This window comes from Choloepus didactylus, chromosome 5, assembly GCF_015220235.1.
Source record: "Choloepus didactylus isolate mChoDid1 chromosome 5, mChoDid1.pri, whole genome shotgun sequence".
NCBI lineage: Eukaryota > Metazoa > Chordata > Mammalia > Pilosa > Megalonychidae > Choloepus > Choloepus didactylus.
Window position 1 is genome coordinate 160072289 of NC_051311.1, and position 20366 is coordinate 160092654.

The 20366-nt window shown below is 36.8% G+C and overlaps 1 protein-coding gene across 1 annotated transcript in view; it reads right to left on the reverse strand.

The window, feature by feature from the left end:
- Positions 1–20366, reverse strand: part of ABCA13 (ATP binding cassette subfamily A member 13) — a 453377-nt gene that overhangs the window by 83281 nt on the left and 349730 nt on the right. The window contains exons 52-54 of the mRNA XM_037837193.1: positions 15785–16038; positions 11316–11508; positions 8764–8873 (exon numbers count right to left, since the gene is read on the reverse strand). Of these exons, the coding sequence (XP_037693121.1) occupies positions 8764–8873; positions 11316–11508; positions 15785–16038 (557 nt within the window). The remainder of the gene's footprint in view (positions 1–8763; positions 8874–11315; positions 11509–15784; positions 16039–20366) is intronic.

A 20366-nucleotide genomic window follows, 5' to 3' on the forward strand; every position in this document is an offset into this window, starting at 1 on the left:
TTATTTTACTCTCACTCTTGAATTTATTTGGGTGTAGTAATCTACTTTGGCAGTTGATTATCCTGCTCTTTGATGATGTTCTTCCATTGTATTCTGCTTATACTCTTTCTGTTAAGAAGTCGGCTCTTGGTTTCATTTGGCACTGTCCAGTGGAACTTCCCACAATAAGGAAATGTTCTATATCCGAGCTGACCAAAAGACAAACAGCTTCTGAGCTCTCGAAATGTTGCTAGTGCTACTGAAAGACCAAATTTTTAATTTTAATTACATTTAAATTTAAATTTAAAAGCCACAAGTGGCTAGTGGCTACTATTTTGAAAAGATACAGGTCTCATTTTTACTCCTTTATGGTGATCTTTTTCTCTTTTTCCTGAGTTTGTCTTTGTATCTAGAAATCTGTAGTTTCTCCACAAAGTGTCTGGGTATGAATATCTTTTCATTTATTATGCTTTTCATAGTGTTTCCTTAGTCTAAGGATTCACCTGTTTTATTAATAATGGAAAACTCTGTTTTTATTTCTTCAAATAGTTACTCTCCCCCATTTTCTCTATTCTCTCCTTCAGAAATCCAATTAGATATATACTGGACCTTTTTTTTTTTCTATCCTTCATATCGCTTCACTTTTTTTCATATTTTTGTAAGCTGTTTATTTGTTTTCAACCCAACCATTTTGTTTTTCTTTTTAATTTCAAAGACCACCTTTTTCAATCTTAGAAAGTATTTTCCTTTTAAATCTGTCTGTTCTTTTTCTTAATGTCATGGTTCTTCATACATGTTCTTTGAAAGTTCTATTATATTACATTCTTGGTGTGCCAATTCTCCTTTTTGTCATATCCATTAATTTTATCCACAGTGGCTAGTTACCTTGTGAGTTATTACCCAATTTTAATGGAGGCCCTTTTCTTAAAATTGAAAAGCTCTTGTTGCCCAAGCAAGGGAGCATCCTTCCAAAGCATTTTGTGTTTTCTGGGGAATGTAGCTCCAAACCACCATAATGTATAAGGCTATGGTCACAGAAGGGCTACACCCTTACTAGCGTGTGTGGTGGACTCCAGAAATATCCTCACACTAGCATAGAAAAACAAAAAGAATCCTGGTTGGTTTTTGTCTAGACTCAGAGTTTAAAAGAAAAACTCTCCTTGGGAATTGTATCCCCTATGGGTTGGGGGTTTAATTTTAACTACCTATGATCTATGAACTGCAACTCCCCTTACCCAAGAACTTAACAAAAAAATTAGTTCCATGCCAAATTGGAAGAAGAAAACACAACTTTCTATAAGTTTGACTTCTGTCAAGCCACTTAATCCCCCTGATTCATGGATTCCTTGTCAGTAAAATTTGGATAATATCCTCTTCCCAAGACTGTTACAATTAGATGAAATGAAGGATATAATGGCTATAACATAATGCTGGCTAAATAGCAGCATCACAATAAATTATGATTATTGTTATTAGCCTTTATTTTCTGCAGGGGCTGCAACCTCAGATGTTTTCAGGATCCAGTCAACTTATACATCTCACAGTTCCCTTAGTGATACAATATGGGCTTGTGAGACCTGTGGGAACTGGAGCTACATTCTCTAACCAAAGGCAACTAAAATAAAAAAGTTTAAAAACTGTGCTAACTGCCCATCTTCTTCCCACCCCACCCCCCAAAATAAACAAAAAACAGTGTATGTGATTTTGGGGCAACAGCCTGCAATCTGTAATCACTGTAATTATATCAGGAGCCCATAATGTAGTTTAAACCAAATTTCATGGTCAGTTTTGTAACAAGTTCTTTAGGCACATATTCTCAAGTATGAGGTTATGCATTCATGAAAATTAATAAATTAAACAAGGAAGTTTTCTAAAAAGCATTTTTCTTGATAATCCTCAAAGGAGAGACAAAATAAACCTTAATATCCTGAATGACTGAATCCATGTGTTTCAATTAGGAAGCGGTAAGTTATAAGCTTCATGGGCAGAAAGGTTTATTGCAACTCTGGAAGTAGTTAAAAATTCCATTGTGTTTCTAATTATCTATTTAATTCCTTGAATACCAATGCTCAATTAACATTACAAATAGTCAAGGTTAAAAATATAATTAATGCAAGTGTGATTTAGTTATAATTAAACTAATTACACAGATATGTAGTATAATAAGGGACTTGCAGACCATCATGGAGATGAAAATTTACTCTTCCTTTCATAAGCAGCTATTTGAATTTCATTTTCCAATTATTTTACAGATGACAGAATGAAATTACAAAGGAGAGAGCCAATCTTCTATGGATGAAAAAATAAACCATATATTTTTGTTTCCTTTTAAAATTCTGATTTTTTTGTCCATATGTATAGAGGGGAAAAAAAATTAAAAAGACTACCACAAACAACAGAAATACCTTACTTCTTACTTTTATGACTGCAGGGAAAAATCAACAACAAAATAGTTAAGAAAGCTTCAATTCCATAAAGTATAGCCTTTCAGAATATTAAATATTATATACAAATCTCTTCCCACAAATAAACCTCACTCGCTCAGCCAGTAAATTCTATTTTCTGTTCTTGAACACAATTAGCTCCTAATGTTGAGTGTTCATCAATTGACATAGACCAACCAAATAGAAATTTGTATTCTCTGCTCACAGATAACAATAAATTATAACAGTTAAGAGGATATATATGTGGAGAGAGAGATACCTATCTACAGTTGGTAGGGAAGTAGAATAGTGCAGCCTCTCTGGAAGGCAGCGTGGTGGTTCCACAGGAGCTAAGGATAGGGCTGCCATATGATCCAGTTACTAGGTATACACTTAGAAGAACTGAAAGCAGGGACATGAATAGTCCTATGCACACTGGTGATTATGGCAGCATTATTAATGATTGCCAATGGATGGAGGTGGCCTAAGGGTACATTGACTGATGAGCAGAAGAGCAAACTGTGGTGTATTTATATTATGCAATATTGTGCAGCTGCAGAAAGGAATGAATTCATGAGGCATGCAATGAGGTGACTGAACCTTGAGGATATTATGTTGAGTGAAACAGGCCAGAAATGAAAGGACAAATATCGTTTATATTAGTGTGACACCACACTAATATAAATTAAAGATAATTAGCAAACTCTGAGATTAAATTCAAGAGCATAGGTTATCAGGAGATAGAAAGTGGGCAGAGATTGGACAATTGATGATTAAAGAGCACAGAATGTTCAATAAGGCTCACTGTAAAGGTTGCTAGATTGTAAGCTCTTGCAGCAGTCACATTTACTCCTGAGTTTTAACTGTTATCTCTAGATTCTGAGATGTTGTGCACTTTGTGTATAACCTGGTAGTTCCCTGAAACTTTGTGTATCTGTGTGAAACCTGAGACTCAGAGTTAGAGATCTGCAGCTCTGAAAGTCAGCATTACCCCATACAGCAACTATTAAAGAAACTGAAAAAGAGATCAGACTTCAATTAGAGATATGAGTGAAGCTGATCTAGATAGGACTAAGGTAAATCAAAATGCAGGATAAAGGATGATATTGTCTGTATTTTAGAACTTCACCTTCTGTGTGAGAACAAAGGAAGAGAGGTTTATATTGTCCAACATTTAAATTTTCTGTAGTATACTATCTAATCTAACCTGTCTGGTCAGTTTATTTAAACAACATAATTACATGAAATATAGAATAGGGAATGACATTGTGTTATTCTTTACATGTTATTGCAATACCCTGATACATTCCAGAGCATTTTGGGCAGAAAATTAAAAATATATATATTTGCAAAGTCCCTTGAGGGAGTGGAGAAAAAAAGTGGAACTATTAAACTTCCCACCTGGGGAATTCCTGACATTCTCTCAAGCATTAGAGACTCCCAATTTAATAAGCCAAGTCCTCGATCTTAAGGCTTGCCCTTATGAAACTTATCTGTGTAATAGTGAAGCTAAGCCTACTTACAATTATGCCTAAGAGTCTCCCCCAGAAAACCTCTTTTGTTGCTCAGATGTGGTGTCTCTAAGCCAAACTCTGCAAACAAACTCATTACCCTCCCCTCTAATTGGGAAATGACTCTCAAGGTGTAAGTCTCCCTGGAAATGTGGAACATGACTCCCAAGGATGAGACTGGCTCTAGCATCATGGGATTGAGAAAGCCTTCTTGACCAAAAGGGGGAAGAGAAATGAAACAAAATAAAGTTTCAGTGGCTGAGAGATTTCAAATACAGTCAAGAGGCTATTCTGGAGGTTACCATTTTGCAAGCTTCAGCCAGATATTGCAAATTGCCACAGTATGCCAAGACCCATCCAAAAGTATTCCTGAAAACCCTAAAGAATACCCTGGGCTCTATTTAAGCCTCTATAAAAGTTTTACCTATTAAGTTTACTTGTTTTCAGAAACTTAAAGCATCCAGGTGGCTTATATGCCAGGTAAGTCCTGAAACCCAGAGGTATCAGTCTCTCCAAGAACATCAACCAGTTTCATTCCTCTACCTTATGACGTCAACACCCAACTTCGGCATGAAGAAGCTAGAATAGTCATTGCCCAGATATCCCTGAAGATTGAGAGAATGACCAAATGAAAGGGAAGAGTTGTAACAGAGAAGTTCTGGATTAACAAATGATTATAACTACTGACTCATTATACAGATAATTGTTTTTAGTTTCTAGTGTATTATAACAGCCAGAAGAAAATACCTGCAGTTGTTGAACTGTAACCCAGTAGCCTTGTTCTTTGATAATGATTGTTTAACTATATAGCTTTCATCTTGTGACCGGATGATTATAAAAACCTTGTGAATGACACCCTCTTTATCCAGTGTATGAGTAGATGAATAATAAAATAAAGACATGCATGAAAAAAATAATAATAGGTTGGTAATATGGGGGGAATGCCCCTATGCAAACTATGGACAATAGTTAATAATACTACTTTAATAATCTTTCATCTATGTAACAAATGTAGCTACTGTTAAAAAAATAGTAGAATTACAAATAAAGTGTTATCATCAATTGTAATGAATTTTCCTCACCAATGCAAGTATTGATGCTGAGAAGGTATATGGGAATCCTCTATTTTATGCCTGTTTGTTCTGTAAACCCACAACTTCTCTAATAAAAAATTTAACACCCCTCACCCCAAGAAAAAGAAGATATATAAAAACACGCTGATTAAACAGGTAGCATTTGGAATCAGATAGACAATGCTTTGAAGTTTCTAATTTTCTTCAGTTAAGTTAGGAAAGGGAATATTTTTTAATGACAACTACATGTCTTTTATAGGACAACCTGGCTTTTACATGGAATATCATTGAACCTTCATTCAAGCATTAGAGTTACTATTGGTCCCACTATATGGATAAGGGAAGTAAACTATAGAGTGTGGAGAGAGGGAGGGAAAGGGAGATCCAAAAAGCAGATGTAACAAAGTCCATAGCAACTTTTGTGACATATTTTAATCCTATCTGAATGAAGTCAGAATGATGCAAAATTATGATATTAGGAAAAAAAATTAAAGAACCTTAACTGATCACCTTCTGAGGATGACTGGAAACCCATCAGTTAGCCTCAAAACTGGGTAAATAAAATGGCAACCCAAGACACTTCATGTATAGGAGGAGAGGGAAAATTAAGTTCAATGTGTGATACTTGGATCTGGAGAGAAGCCTCAGCTCTTGGGGAAGGAGGCTGAGGAAAGTTGTTTGGGGCACTGATCAGAAGTGGCAGAACCAGGAAATGGTGACTGGAAATGGGAGATTCTCCATATTGCTACAGGATGGAAACCTAAAGCTGTCAACTCAGTTTTGGGCTAGAGATCTAGGGAATAAAGAGTGGAAGGAACCAAAAAACTACTAGAAAGAAGGGGGATGCACACAGAAAAAGAGGGACAAGGCAAAAACACCTAAACGAACTCACCTGAAAGCAAAGCTAGCAAAATTCCAAGGGCCATGAAAACAGCTAACAAAAAGGAAGCCAATAAAATAAACAATTAACAGATGAATTGACTTCTGCTGAAGACAAAGTCATCCGGATAATATATCTAAAAATCATATGCAGAGACTTCATATGAAAATCATAAAACATAGTTAAATGATGTGTTAAAAATGGTCTGAATAAATGGCAATATATACCATAGTCAAGGGTAAGACAAAAATATATCATAAAGATGTCAAATCCATAGTATAAAGTTGACGTAATTCTAATAAAAATGCAAACACTGTGACATTTTTGTGGAATTTGATAAAATGATTTGAAAATTAATAGCAACAAATAATAAAGGCCTGAAATCATCCTAACAATTCTGAAAATGAGGACCAGGAAGAAAAACAGAAAGGCAACTGACTAGGATCCGTCACAGAACAAGAGAAATTGAGGCAGAATCCCTAATATAGATGAGAATGTGTTATATAACAGGGAAAGCACTTCTAACCAATGGGGGCAAAGGATAATTTATTAAGAAATTGTATTAGGAAAATTGGAATTTGGGAGGGAAAAAATAAAATTATATTTCACTACAACACAATGTATTCAAATATAAATTCAATAAAAATGCAAACTTGAGCATAAAATAAAAGCTTTAAAATTAAAATGTGGAAAACAGCTCTATGACCTGAGAAAGAGAAGACTTTTTTAAACTAGACTCACATAGCAAGAAATCACAAAGGGAAAATCTGAGAAAACTGACTTAATCAAAACTGAGAATTTCTATCAAAAGAAACCTTTAAAACAAAATACAAGATCAACTGAAAGAGAATATGTACAACATATAAAACACACAAAAGGATTAGTTTCCAGGAAAATATATAAAGTACTCCTACATTATTGAGTAACAAAAAGACAGGCAATCATAGAAAAAAAGGACAAAGAACATGACAGACAATTGGCAGAAAGGAAACCTATGTAACCAAAGCTATGGGAAAGTCATTCAATTTCATGGGTAATCAGGGAAGTGCAAATTAATTTTAAATGAGATTTCATATCCATCACACTTGCAAAAATATTAAAATGTTTAATAATCATTATCAAAGAGGATTATGAAAATGTTAGTGGAATAAGTATAAATGGTGTATACTAAACAATCTTTTTAATGTTATCTGATACTGAAAAATGCATCTCTGTCTCCAAACACCCACACTTAATCACACCACACCACACACACACAGGGAAAGATAATAGATACAACTAAATTTTTACACCCAGATATGTATGCATATTTAAATTAGACATGAGCATTGAAAAAAGATTGGTAAGAGATATGAAGATATTAGCCCTGGATTTTAGGATTAGAGGAAAATTTTTTATCCTCTTGATGCCTGGTATGTCATCAATAAATAATAAATATTTGTTGATTGAAGGAATTAACCAGTTAATAGGTGAATATGATATTCTTGCACATTTTTTTCAAATACTAAATTTGAGCCCATGCTTAAAAATCTAAAGCAAATTTTCCCGTCTATTAAGGAATGATTCTACGATCCCTAGCAGACAAACTATGAAATTAAGATACTGAAAACTTGGTAGCTCTTTATATAATGACCTTTAGAGAATGTATAGCAAGCCATATGGCTTTATTATGCAATTTCAACCACAGAAGTTTGAAATCTATCACCAGGTTCCAGTAAGTTTGCTATAGTAGGGAAAAAAAAAAAGCAAAATGCCGAGAACCTGATACTACGATACTACAGTATTGAAAATAAGAAGTGTTGGAATCTAGAATGGTACATGGGAACATCTATATTAGTGTGCACACAGGTTGTGTACGGAGATGGGATGTCTAGAAAATAGCTTTAATAAAATTAAACTTGTACAATTTTACTTTGTGTTATTGAGTCAGGTTGCTCTAAGGGGAGCCTTAATAGACCAACCATAAGGTAGCAAATCCAGCCTCCAAATAGTTTTAAAACAGAGAATCTCTTCTTCATAGAAGAGAGAAAAAATAAAAACAAATTAAAAAATACCAACAGTCCTGCTCAGAGTGGGGGGAAAGTAAAGCTATGATTGTCAACTGGATGACAGCTCATGTGCAGAAGAGGAATGACAGCTCTCAGGCTACTGAAGGAAATGTGCCTAGGTAAGCGCTGCAGTTTAGAAGGAGTTCCAGAATAGAGTGACACGTGAAGCACAGAAGGGCTGAGGCAATAGAGGAATATGGGAACATGGAATAAATGTAGTAAAACTCTGCGCATGCACTGCCTGCAGAGTGTGCACAGAATTCGCTGGCCTCGTACAGCCTGGGGGTGTGCTGTATGACCAGCATACTCATTTGGAGCAAGTGGAATAAATGTCTTCCCCAATTCACCTCAACCCCAAGTATTACTCTCGGGGTTTGTAATATGTACCTTGAACCCAGACCAAAGTAGAAAAGATCTGCAAGGCAAAAAGAAGGAAACCATCTGGACTCTCCTGGCCACTTTAATTTTGGTTAGGGGCATTTGAGGGTCTATCCAAAGGTGAAGCAAGAGAACCAGCGTCTGGCTGTTTCCTGCTGACCTGGGTTAACCGCAAAGGGCTTAGGAAGCTGAGCACCGTCAAGTCCGTGCTGGGTGCTTCTGAAGGAGGGCTGCTCTTGTCTGCTTTTGCCCAAAACCTCCTTGACCTTTGCTCTGCCTAGAAATATTGAGCTCAGTGGATCTAGATTTGGAAGCTCTTTCTCTCCTCTGAGAAGTGGTAACATCGGAAGGTAAATTTGGAGAAAACGGCAGTCTCAGACTTCAGTCCACAGGACTGAGGTCATGTTTAGAGTTCTCTGGACTGGAGAATTATCTCCTTAGGTGAGAAAATCGATTAAATCCAGATTTTACCCTGTGGGAATCCTGATGATGGCATGGCCTGACGTTGGAAGGATGTCACCCGTCAGCATTTTGAAGGTGGTACTCTTCCCAGCACCATTCACTCCGAGAAGCCCAAAGCACTAAGAGGAGAAAAGTAAAAAATAAAAATTACATTAGGAACAGTGCTGGCTTTCAACCAACTTTGAGTTGCTGATTTGTTACATTTGTAGACTTTTAAAATCCTATTATTGTAAAAAGTACATATGGGTCACAAAGTATTCTCAAAATCATCGTAGCAGTTGGTATATAAATTCAACATTACTTTACAGACAAGGAAGTCCATGGATGGAAAAGTCAAGAGGATGAGAAGTAAATGCCAACCCAAATTATGCATAGATTTCCTACAGTATATGGGTCATTCTAAGGAAGCTCCTAATTATGTCCCTTTGATAAGTATTATGTTTTCTGGAAGTCACACCAACATAATCACTAGTATCTTCCTGAATTTATTGTTGTATATTTTAAAAGTACTTTCTAAAATATTTTGTTGTTACCTTCCACATATTCCATTTTACCTATCTATCTATCTATCTTATCTTCATCATAATCATCATTAATCTCCATTCCAACCAGGTTCCCAGCCTTCTTGTATACCTTGTTTTTCCATTGAAGAGGCTGTTTGTCACCTGTATATTCAGTTGTAACCTAGTGTCTGGGATAATCCTGGCCTTAATTAGGAAGGCAATATTTAATGACCATACATTGACACTCAGTATTAAGTCAATTTATGTCTGGGTCCAAGCCTGTCATATAGCCCATGTTCAAAATGACCTTGCTTTCTTTTCTAGACCTAGTCTCAATTTTATTCCCCAGTATAACCCTTGCCTGAGATTCTGCCTTAGAGATTGAGTTTTTCTGGGCTCTGTCAATCTCCTTCCAAGTCATCTGAATCTGGATAGCTGCTGTTTGCTGATAGGTGCTGCTGTCTACTGACAGACTCTGCTACCATAAAATGGCTTCCTGGTTCCTTGAATCCTGGAAAACTGATTGCTTCTGGATATTCTACGACCTGAGCAATACCCCACCTAACCATCACATATCCTATTTTGAACCTCTTGATGCCAGCGTCTTCTCCGAATTGCACTGTCTTCATTACCATGTTTCGCCTAATTCAACTGGATCACTACCATCATCTGAAAAACGGGCCATCTTGTTCCATAACTGACGTGCCATGTCACTGCTGTCAGCTGGAACAGTCCCTGAGCAGGCTGTCCCAAGGTACAATAACATCAGCTGATCTGAGCTATACCTATCCTTCAAGGCTAAATCAAAACCCACTGTTTTAAAAGCACTCTCCCAGCCCATGCCAGCCCTCATCCACGGCTGTCCTTCTCCAGACTTCATAGCACTTAAGAAAACACCACTCATTTGCCTTTTAATCTTGTCTGGCCTCGAGGCAATGCTTGTGTATATGTTTATGATCTCTCGCTTCCTACTCAATTATTAATTCCTAAAATGTGAGGGACATTTCTTAGCCATCTCTCTATCTTCCACAGGCCCTTGCCCTTATGAGTTGTGATGCTCGTAAAAGCATACAGGAAGGAACCCAAATTTAAATGCCATCTTAGAATCATTTTAGATAGCTGGAGCATCTTGCTTATGAAGATTTGCAAGTTTTTCTCTTATCCCTTAGAGGCAAAACTACTATCCATTTTTAAAGCAAGGGTAATAGTTGAATAAGATGCCTAAATCTTAGAGAAGTTGCAAACAACAACTGAAAAAAACAAATCCTTCCTTAACAGTTTGTCCTGTTCTACAAGTCACGGTCCAGATTCTAAGGCTAGTGTTGGTTGTTCTGATGGTTCCCGCAACTTCTCTGTATTTTAGAACACTCATAACTGACATGCCTGCTCTCCGCTCCCAAGGCGGACATAAGTGCAAATCAGATAATGCCAAAACCTGCTTTGAATTTCTTAGGAGCTTGAAACAATATAAATGCAAGGTGCTCTTTTATTTTTAACAGTTAATTAAAGGCAATCATTTCCAGAACTGATTTCCCTTTATGCATTAAGCACAAATCAGGAACAATTTGTATGGCTTCTGTCAGTTCTGATTAAACATTTCTACTGAATTAATGCATGGGAAATTTTCTGAGCTATTTCTACAGTGTGAGTTTTCTTTGCCTTTTCTTTTCCTTTCCACTTTTTACTACATGTGCCTAACTGGCCACTTAAAGAATACTGAAGTCCAAGTAAGAGTTGAAAGGGGTTTCCTTAATTGATTGGATTCATAAAATATTCCCACAAGATAAAAAGTGATCTCATAACCCAAACAATAATTACAATTCCCCAATCACTTGAAATTTTAAGAATTATGAAACAAAATGATCCCTATCAATCAATCAGTGATATTTTCACAATGGAAGGAGCCACAGACCCACTACTCATGTTCTGCTTCTATTGATTTTACAGAAATTCCTGAAATTTACAGGTGCCTTTCAGCTCTTTCAGATATTCAGAAAAATAACACAAGCAGATCAATAATTAGAATTGCACAGGGTTAAAAAACCAAAGTTTCTTTACCTCTCCTCTTGGTATGCCCAAACTAATATCTTGCACAGCAGTGGTCCTCTTGAAAAGGCCTTGATAACTTTTACTAAGGTTGTGCAACACAAGAATGTCTCCACTAGTCCTTCCTTCAAGCACCCTCACTTGCTCTTTTTCAACATCTGTGTCCTTAGAAGATTTGACAGTGTCTCTGGGGGTGGAGTGACCCCTGGGAAGATAAAGTCAGAGTTAATTCATACCTGGAAACTGTATGGAGCAGTTTACAAAGAAAGAAAAGTCGGAGATCTGTAAAAATAAAAGATATGGTCTTTGGATCTCTGCAGTATCATTTTTCCATATCATTATCCCAGCTCTGTCACCCTGTTTGCTGATTAACCAGCAGGAGTCCATTTTCATTCACAAATACCAAGGAGACATACACAATCCTAGCAGGCAGGGAAATGGGTTGGCATTAAAATGGAGCTACTTTTCAACTTTATGAATAATAATGACATGCCAGTCTTTTGTGCTAAAATGTATAAAAAGCTATCAACATTTTCTTAAGGAATCACTAGGAAAGAGATTAAGCATGTCATTTAATAAAGTACATTGTCTATAAAAATATGCAAGTATTCTAGTTACATAGTGTATGTTGGATTGCAAAAAAGGACTGCATGGCAAATACTGCACAATGCCTTACTCATTGTATTCAATACGTATTTGCTGGATGGATACAAATGTCATTTTTGACTATAATTCATTCACCCTAAATCTGAGCTGCTCATTTTTCAATCCTCTTTATGATTTTCAATCTGTTCCATTTCAACCTTCAAATAAATTTCAGATTCCCCTGTAAACTGTAATACACCAACAATTTAAAGCTTCAAAAGGTACAGACCACTGAGTTAACATTGCACCAACACCAATTCCCTGGTTTTGACAATGTAATATGGTTATGTAATATACAGTATTATATTATCTTTGGAGGAAGCAGGTGAAAGAGACATAGGGACTCTGCACTATATTTGCAACTTCCTGTGAGTCTTAAACTATTTTGAAATATAAAGGTATTAAAAATAAAATAAAAAATAAAATATACATTGTCTGAGCCCAGCACCTACCAGCTCTTTTCTCTGTAATTTTTTCCATACCTGGATTTACAATTTGATGGACATATAATTTAGTCCATAAACAGCATAAATGATGAGAAAATATAGCTAGATACTCACAAGTGAGTATATATTGTATGTTTCCATTTATATAAATTCACAGGGCATGAGAAAATAATCATGATGTAAATAAGGACCGTGGTGACATACAGGCTGGCTATTGGCTGGAAGGTGAGTACTGTTCATGATCAACGTATTAATCTGAGAGGGGGTCACATGGGCGAGTTCAATTTGTGAAAATTTATTGAATTTTACACTTTTTTTGTATGAATGGTATAATTACATAACAAGTTTACTTAAAGGAAAGGTAAAAAAATGGGAGCAAAAAAAAAAAAAAGCACCCAGTATTCTTTTTTACTTTAATTGTTCTTTTTCACTTTAATTTTTATTCTTATTACTTTAGTGTGTTCGGTAATGAAAATGTTCAAAAATTAATTTTGGTGACAGACACAGGACTATATGGTGGTACTGTGAACAATTGATTGTATGCTTTGTATGGCTGCATGGCACATGAATATATCTGAATAAAATTAATTATTAAAAAAAAACAGTGAATCTTGTGGTGGACGATGACTGTGATTAACAGTAAAAATGTTAAAAAGTTCTTTCACGAACTAGAACAAATGCACAGCACTATTACAGGAGTTAATAACAGAGTGATACATGGGGAAAAATGTACCCACTGCAAACTATGTAGTACAGTTAACAATAATATCTTAATTTTCTTTCAACAGTAACTAACATACCACACAAATACCAGCAGTCAATAATAAGGGGAAATAAAGGGTATGGGAACTTCGGGGTTTTCTCTTTTCTTTTTCTTTTTTTTAAGTAATGAAAATGTTCTAAAATTAATTGTCATGATGAATGCACAACTATGTGATGATATTATGAATAGACTGTATGGTATGTGAATATATTTCAATAAAATTGCATCAAATAAAAAATGAAAAAAAAAAAAAAGGTTCAGACCTGATCCATTCTCCCCTTTCCCAGTTAACCCTGAGCCCTGGCCTGGCCTTCTAGAATTCTCTTTGTTGCCCCAACAGGAAATTGTGCCATTCCATTCTGGGATCCATCCCCACTGTCACCCTTTTCACCCTACACTGGGAAGCTTTCCAAATACCAACCAGGGTCCCACCCTCAGGACTTCAGATCTCTTGGCTTTAGGTGGGGCCCAGGTGCACATATTTGTATAAGTCTTCTCGAGCCATTCTAATGTGTGGAAGACAATTGCCCATGGTTACATACACAATTCAATATCCTTATACTTCTATCAAACTATGCTCAGAAATGTGTTATTTTGTTGTCATCAAACTGACAATCATGAAAAAATGGCATCTATATCAAAGAGGAAGATCCCAGTTGGACACCAGATATTCAGCACACCTAATATGTGGAGAGAAATGCCATCCTGCAACATGTGAGTGATCTGACCCAGCCAGCCCCCAAGGGTCCAGTTCCAGGTTGGAGAACTCTCAAAACTCTGCCTGGGCTGACGGGAGATCTGGATTTCTTAGCAGAAACCCCAAGGCAAGCAGCACGATGTTGGAGACTGGCTCAAGCCCCCCACAAAAAACATGTTCAACTCTTAATGCATGTTCCTGTGGGCATGAACTCATTTGTAAACAGGACTTTTGAAGATGTCAGGAGTTGTGGTTGGGACTCATTTGTGAATAGGATCTTCAAAGAACCGTTTAGATAAGACCAAATTGATTCAACGTGGGTCTTAATCAATATGGCAGGAGTCCTTATAAAGAGAGGAAATTCAGGCATAGTCAGTCAGAAGCCAGAAACCAGAAGCCAGAGAGGAGAGTAGGAGTTCCTTGTGATGGACGACTGCCCTTGCCAGAAAGCTACTGGCTCCCAGAGAAAACATGGCCTTGCTGACATCTTGATTTGGGACTTCCAGCCTTCAAACCATGAGACCACAAATGGCTTGTTGTTTAGCCAATCCACTGTGTGGCATCTGTCATAGCAGCTCTGACAAATGAGGACACATGGTTTGCAGGTCCAGATCTAAAGTGGGGAGGTTGGACGCATGACAACCAAGTAGGCTTGCACACTCAGGACCATGGACAGCATCAAGTGCAGCTCACAGACTGCCAAGGTGGAGGGAAGGCAGGAATTCTGTTCCCCAGATGCAGAGGGCAGGTATACTTCTATTCTCTTTCAAGATTCAGCTGCTGCCAAAAATTATAATTTTAGTTAGCTCCTAGCCAAAATATTCCCTGCCAGAAAGAACAGATAGTCAAGCAGAAGTGATTAATCTATAAATACTATAAAGCAACATTGACAGTGACAGAGAAAGGCAAGACATAATGAAAATATTGTGAAGGCATCAAAACTAGCTGAGGAGGCAGCGGGGGAGAAGGGTGGAGAATTTGACAGTGAGAGAAGTCAATCTTGGTAACATATACAGACTGAGCATTGGATTCCGGGCACATGTGCATCTATGAGGGGGTTGGAGGAGAATTCAAATTGCTTGATTCAACATGAGTTGCCAGATTGGAGATGGACCTTGCTAAAAACCTTGGCTTTACCTTTTAGGAAATGATCAGTGATCTGGTTAGATATCAATATACAAAAACAAATTGACTTAGTTACATGATCAGAGTGACAGTCACCTATTAGGGAATCTTAGGCAAGTAGTATCTAAATTAAATTACATTTCCATGTTCTGTAACCTTTACATTGACAAAGACCAATAATGACCATTTACCTTGCATTACAAAGCCATTATTTTAAAATATGGTTTAACTTTTACTGTACAAAGCAAAAGTAATAAAGGAAGCCTTCTTTTTAAAGAAAAATCTTCTGATACTAGAGAACAGAGCATCTTGACATCTCCCAAAGGGGATTCTGTATTACCATTTTCATCACCTAACAAAGATAAGAACACAGCAACAGAAATAACTGTATCTGGGGAAAAGTGTGTGGTTATCTGCACTGAATTGCTTATACATACCTGCTTCCAGAAGCTAATAAATGTAGCTACAAAAATCAATTGTGTTATGGCATTAACCAAATTCACCTTTGGTGTTACAATCAAAGTAATGGGGAAACTGAGCAATTTCAAAGTGGAAAATATGTTGAGGCAATTAAATAGCTGTAAAAAATGATCTCACAGGTTGGCACCTTCTCTATTAACATTCTCCTCAGTAGTTGTTGAGAGATACCAATAGAAAGTTATAAAACCGAAATTCATTAGAACCCATGTATAATAATGATAAGGCATGTTTCTTATTTTGCAACTTCCAAGGTGCATTTTTTTCCTCTCTCTCTCTTTATCCAAGAGCTTCTGAGCCATTCAAGGTTGAGCAGAGAAGGACACACCTTAACTGCAGCAGAAGGTCCCCGTGCAGCAGGATCCGCACGAGGAGAAGTACGGTGCCCTGTAAGGCCAACTCCACGAAGATCCAGCCCAGGAAGTTCATCTCAAAGGGACTCACATAGGGATCAATGCCAAAGTTGTGGGTCAGGTCATATCTGATCTGATTATAACAGAGTTCTATCAGTCCTTGACCCAGGCAGAATTGAGGAAAAATGGTGAAGGCCCACTTGAGAATGTCATAGATGTTCTGTAAATTCTGCAAAAAGAAAGACAGAGAAAAAGAAGCCAAATGAAAAGCTATTCCCCATTTCACAACACATACCAATAACCTCCATTTCTCCTTGGCCACATATCTTCCAAGTTCTCCTTACCTCAGCCAATAAGATGTTCTCACTGGATATCTCCTCATGCACCCCAGGAGCATCTTGAATTCAACGTGTCCAAAAGGAAAGCTCTTCCCTATCAGAGTTCCCGAATAGTGAATACATATTTACTGTGGCTTTACTATGTCCCATGCTCTGTTACTGGTGCTGAGATATAACAGTAGCAGCAAAAAATGTCCCCAACAGGGTTTACATTTTGAGCCTGCTCAATGAATGGCACCAGTGTTCATTCTTTCCTTCCTCACTTTTACATCCTACATCAGATCGATTCTTCCTTCAAAATATCCTCAAAAGCTATTTATTTCTCTCAATGTCTGTTGCTATATCCCTAGTTTAAACTATACAATTCTCTCTCCTGGGTTGTCGCGACAACCTTCTAACCAGTCCTTGCCTCCAATATGTATCACCTTCAAAATGTTTCCATGTGGCACTTTTCTAAAATGTAAAATTCACATCCCTGATTAAAGCCACATCAAACCACTTCCTATTTTCTTCAGAAACCCCAGCGCTTTAGTATTGCATGGAAGATCCTCTGTATTTTGAGCCCTTCTCCAGTTTTCTATTCCACCATTCCCCAGTCCCTTGCATTCTACTCTCCAGCTGTCCTAGGCTGATTGTAATGATCAGAAATCACTCTAGAAATTTCCATGTGCTCTTTCCTGTGACTGTAAAGCCTCCACCTTTTCCCCTTCAAGTTATTAGCTTAGAGCTCATCTTCTCAGATAGCTCTGAGACTAGGGAAAGGGCTGCTCTGATGATTTCATTGAACACCTGGGTTCATCAATATCACATCTCTAATCACAATGTTCACCTTTTTATTTCATCCACTGGATCACAAACACTCTGAGGGAAATGAATATGTTCACAGCTTTACCCCCCAGAACTTATTACAACATCTGTGATACAGCAGATGCTTGATAAATAGAAGCTGAATGAGCAAATGAACAAACATTTGGAACAACAGAATATTTCCTGGTGGAGAAGAGATACATGCGTGTTTTTATAAATCATATGTCCTCGTGTTAATTCACTTGATTTTAGAAAATATCTAAAAGAATCTTCTTTCATTCATTCATGTATTTAAGAATATAGCGAAGTATTTTAGACTTCGGGCTTTTCAGACAATCAAATTTGGACTGAAGATCTGGCTCTACCACGTGCTGTTGGTGCTTGACCTTTGGCAGGTTAATTAAGTTCTCTAAGCCTCAATTTATCATCATTTAAAGTGAGTAACATTAGTGCTGTGATGGTTTGGATCTATGTACCCTAGAAATACACATTCTTAAACTTAATCCCTTTCTGCGGGTGTGGACTTATTACAAATAAGATCTCCTCAAGATGTTACATCAGTTAAGGTGTCGCCCAACGGAACCAGGTTGGGCTTTAATCTGAATTACTGGAGTTCCTTATAAGCAGAATGAAAGCCAGAGAGAAAAGCCACAGGGAGCAGATAGACTCTGGAAATCAGTGGAACCTGGAAAAGAAAGGAGAGCCAGGAGAGGCCACTATGTACATTGCCATGTGACAGAAAAGTCAAGGACCAAGGATCACCAGCAGCCAATAAATTCCCATTGTTTAATTCAACCCATTGCATTGCATGGCATTTGTTTTGGTAGCTAGGAAATAAAAGCAAGTGGTCATAAAGCGAATGTGCGTGTTTAAATGAGTGAATATTATTAGCAGTCATTTACAAGGTGAGTGAGCATTTACATAACACATGAAATGCCTCCTTCATACTTAGAATACAGCAAATGCTAAATATACATAGTTTTCATTATCAGATATATTAGAATTTTATGGTGTTGAAAGGATAAGGATAAATCAAGGGAGAGGAGATGAAAAGAGATCAAACAAGATGCAATTGTGGAGAAAGTGAAATATATAAGATAGGCTGAATATCTGCACAGATTTAAAATTAAATGTACCCAATAATTTGACATCTCACAGAAAATTACATACATTATAGTCTTTACCATCAATGCTTGATGAACATTAACTTTAATTTTTAATGATATTTAAATTACTGCAATGTTCATTTATCAGGTGTCCACTGAGTGCTTTCTGGAAGTCTTCGTATGCTTCTAGCTTTATGCAACTTATCACATTTCATTCTCAATAAATTTACAAAGTACTGAGTAGTAAGTGAATTTTACCAATGAGAACACAGTCTTAGGCTGATAAACGTGTCCCAGCCGTAATGAGGTAGAGCCAGGACTTGAACCTGATCTTTATGATCCTAATACTAAGATCTTTCTGTCAGGGCACACAGCCTTTGATGAGAATGCACTGACAGGATGATCTATGGAGCTGACCTTTAGACCTGGTATAGCTACTTTAAAGTATTTAACCTAAAATGCCATTTTAACTAGAATTATCCAACAAAGCTATGGAAACATTTAGACATGGAGAGAGTAGCATTTTTTGCATCTCTGTCCTTATGTTCAAGTTAAATAGTTGATCCAAAAATAAACACATTGTTTTTAATAAAGGAACAAAATTGTCATAATGAGGGTATGTACTGCACAAGAATGTGTCCATCATAGCATAAATATTAAGGAACAATATGACAGAATTGTCAATTATATATTTAACATCTGATGATGTCCAGTTTTCTCTTATAATGTAAATCTATAAATCTACAAGCATAAATGCAGTTTTAAATAACATGGTTTGGGGGCAATAGAAAATACGATAGAGGCATTTAGAGCCATTTATTGTTAGATTACGATTTATTGTCTTGCATACCCACACAAGAAAATTCTGAAACTTTCATTTTTTTTCCCCTACTTCCTGTCTTGACTGACTGCCACAATTTATAGATTTCAAGCAGTCCTAAAGAGGCTTGTCAATCCCATTTTTAATAAAACTATGTCCCTGGATTAATTAACATACTGCAAAAAGAATTTCTGTTACTAGCAGCAGTATAGAAACAGCAAAGCATTACAGCTTCTAACTCAGGAACTGGTAATTAGGGAAATGACATACAAATGGTGATGACTTTATATCTGATTTTAAAGACTTCACAATGGTCTTCATACAGATACAAAGAAAGTTGCCCACAATGAACATAGACTTAGCAAATAATCAGCGCATATGACGCGGGGATGTAGCTGTACAAATGTATGGGCATAACCATCCATCAGTATCCAAATAGGCTAGGTGGAGGCTAAGTGAATTGATCAGTTCACAGAAAAATAAATACCAAAACTCATGAGTTTTCCTCAACTTACATTATCTCTACCCTCACAAACGGAAGAGATGGATGTTCCAGGTCTTCAATTAGAATCCGACTTGAATTTTCTATCAGAATCAGCTTATAAATTGTGGTTTGGTAAAAATTTAAATAGTCATATTAATGCTACATTTTTTATACACAATGGTCAATACTGGTTAAATTGACTGTTAAGACCAATCTGGGAATCCAGTCACCTTCCATAGCATTGATCCTATAAGAACTCACTGCAGACTCGACAACTTAAAAAATGGTTATTTGAAATCAATCTTTTATAATGCTGAGTTTCATAAACAAAAATGTCAAAATAAAGAGCAAAGGTAAAGAAAGACCCCAGCAAAAGCAAATTGATTTTTGACTCATTTTTTCCTGCAAACAACCTCTGTCTGTTGTTTTTGTTCAAGTAAGCAATGCCGTGGATTAGTTGGATGTAGCAATGCCACTCCACCTACCACACTGTTACAACCCCAAGGATGGAAAGGCTCCAGGCTACTTTCTTCTTTAGGTCTGGAAAATCTCTCATCTTTCCTTTTCCTATTGGAAATAACTCCTCCTTCTTTGACTCTGTCCCAGAGAGCAGATATCTGCTGTTGATTTTCTCACCCTAGAAATTATGATTGAGTCTATTTTCCTTTGCACCTTATTTCATGACTGACATCCCTAATGGCCCATGTTTTATTAGAGATCTGATGGAGGAGGAGGGAACATTGTGTAACTGCCACTGCTGATTGCAATTTTCTCCTCAAGCTAAAGCCATTAATGGCTCTGCAAATTCTCTATTTAGAGGCTGGACATATTAACATAGATTAGTGTCAACAATAGATCTGCAAAAATCACCAAATGGATTGCTTCCTTCACTGAATATATGATGAATGCTTACATACTTCACTGATTCTACACAAATGTGAGGCATGAAAATAAAAACTAACATCAGCCATCATAGGAGAATTTGCTAAGTCCCTGGAAGTC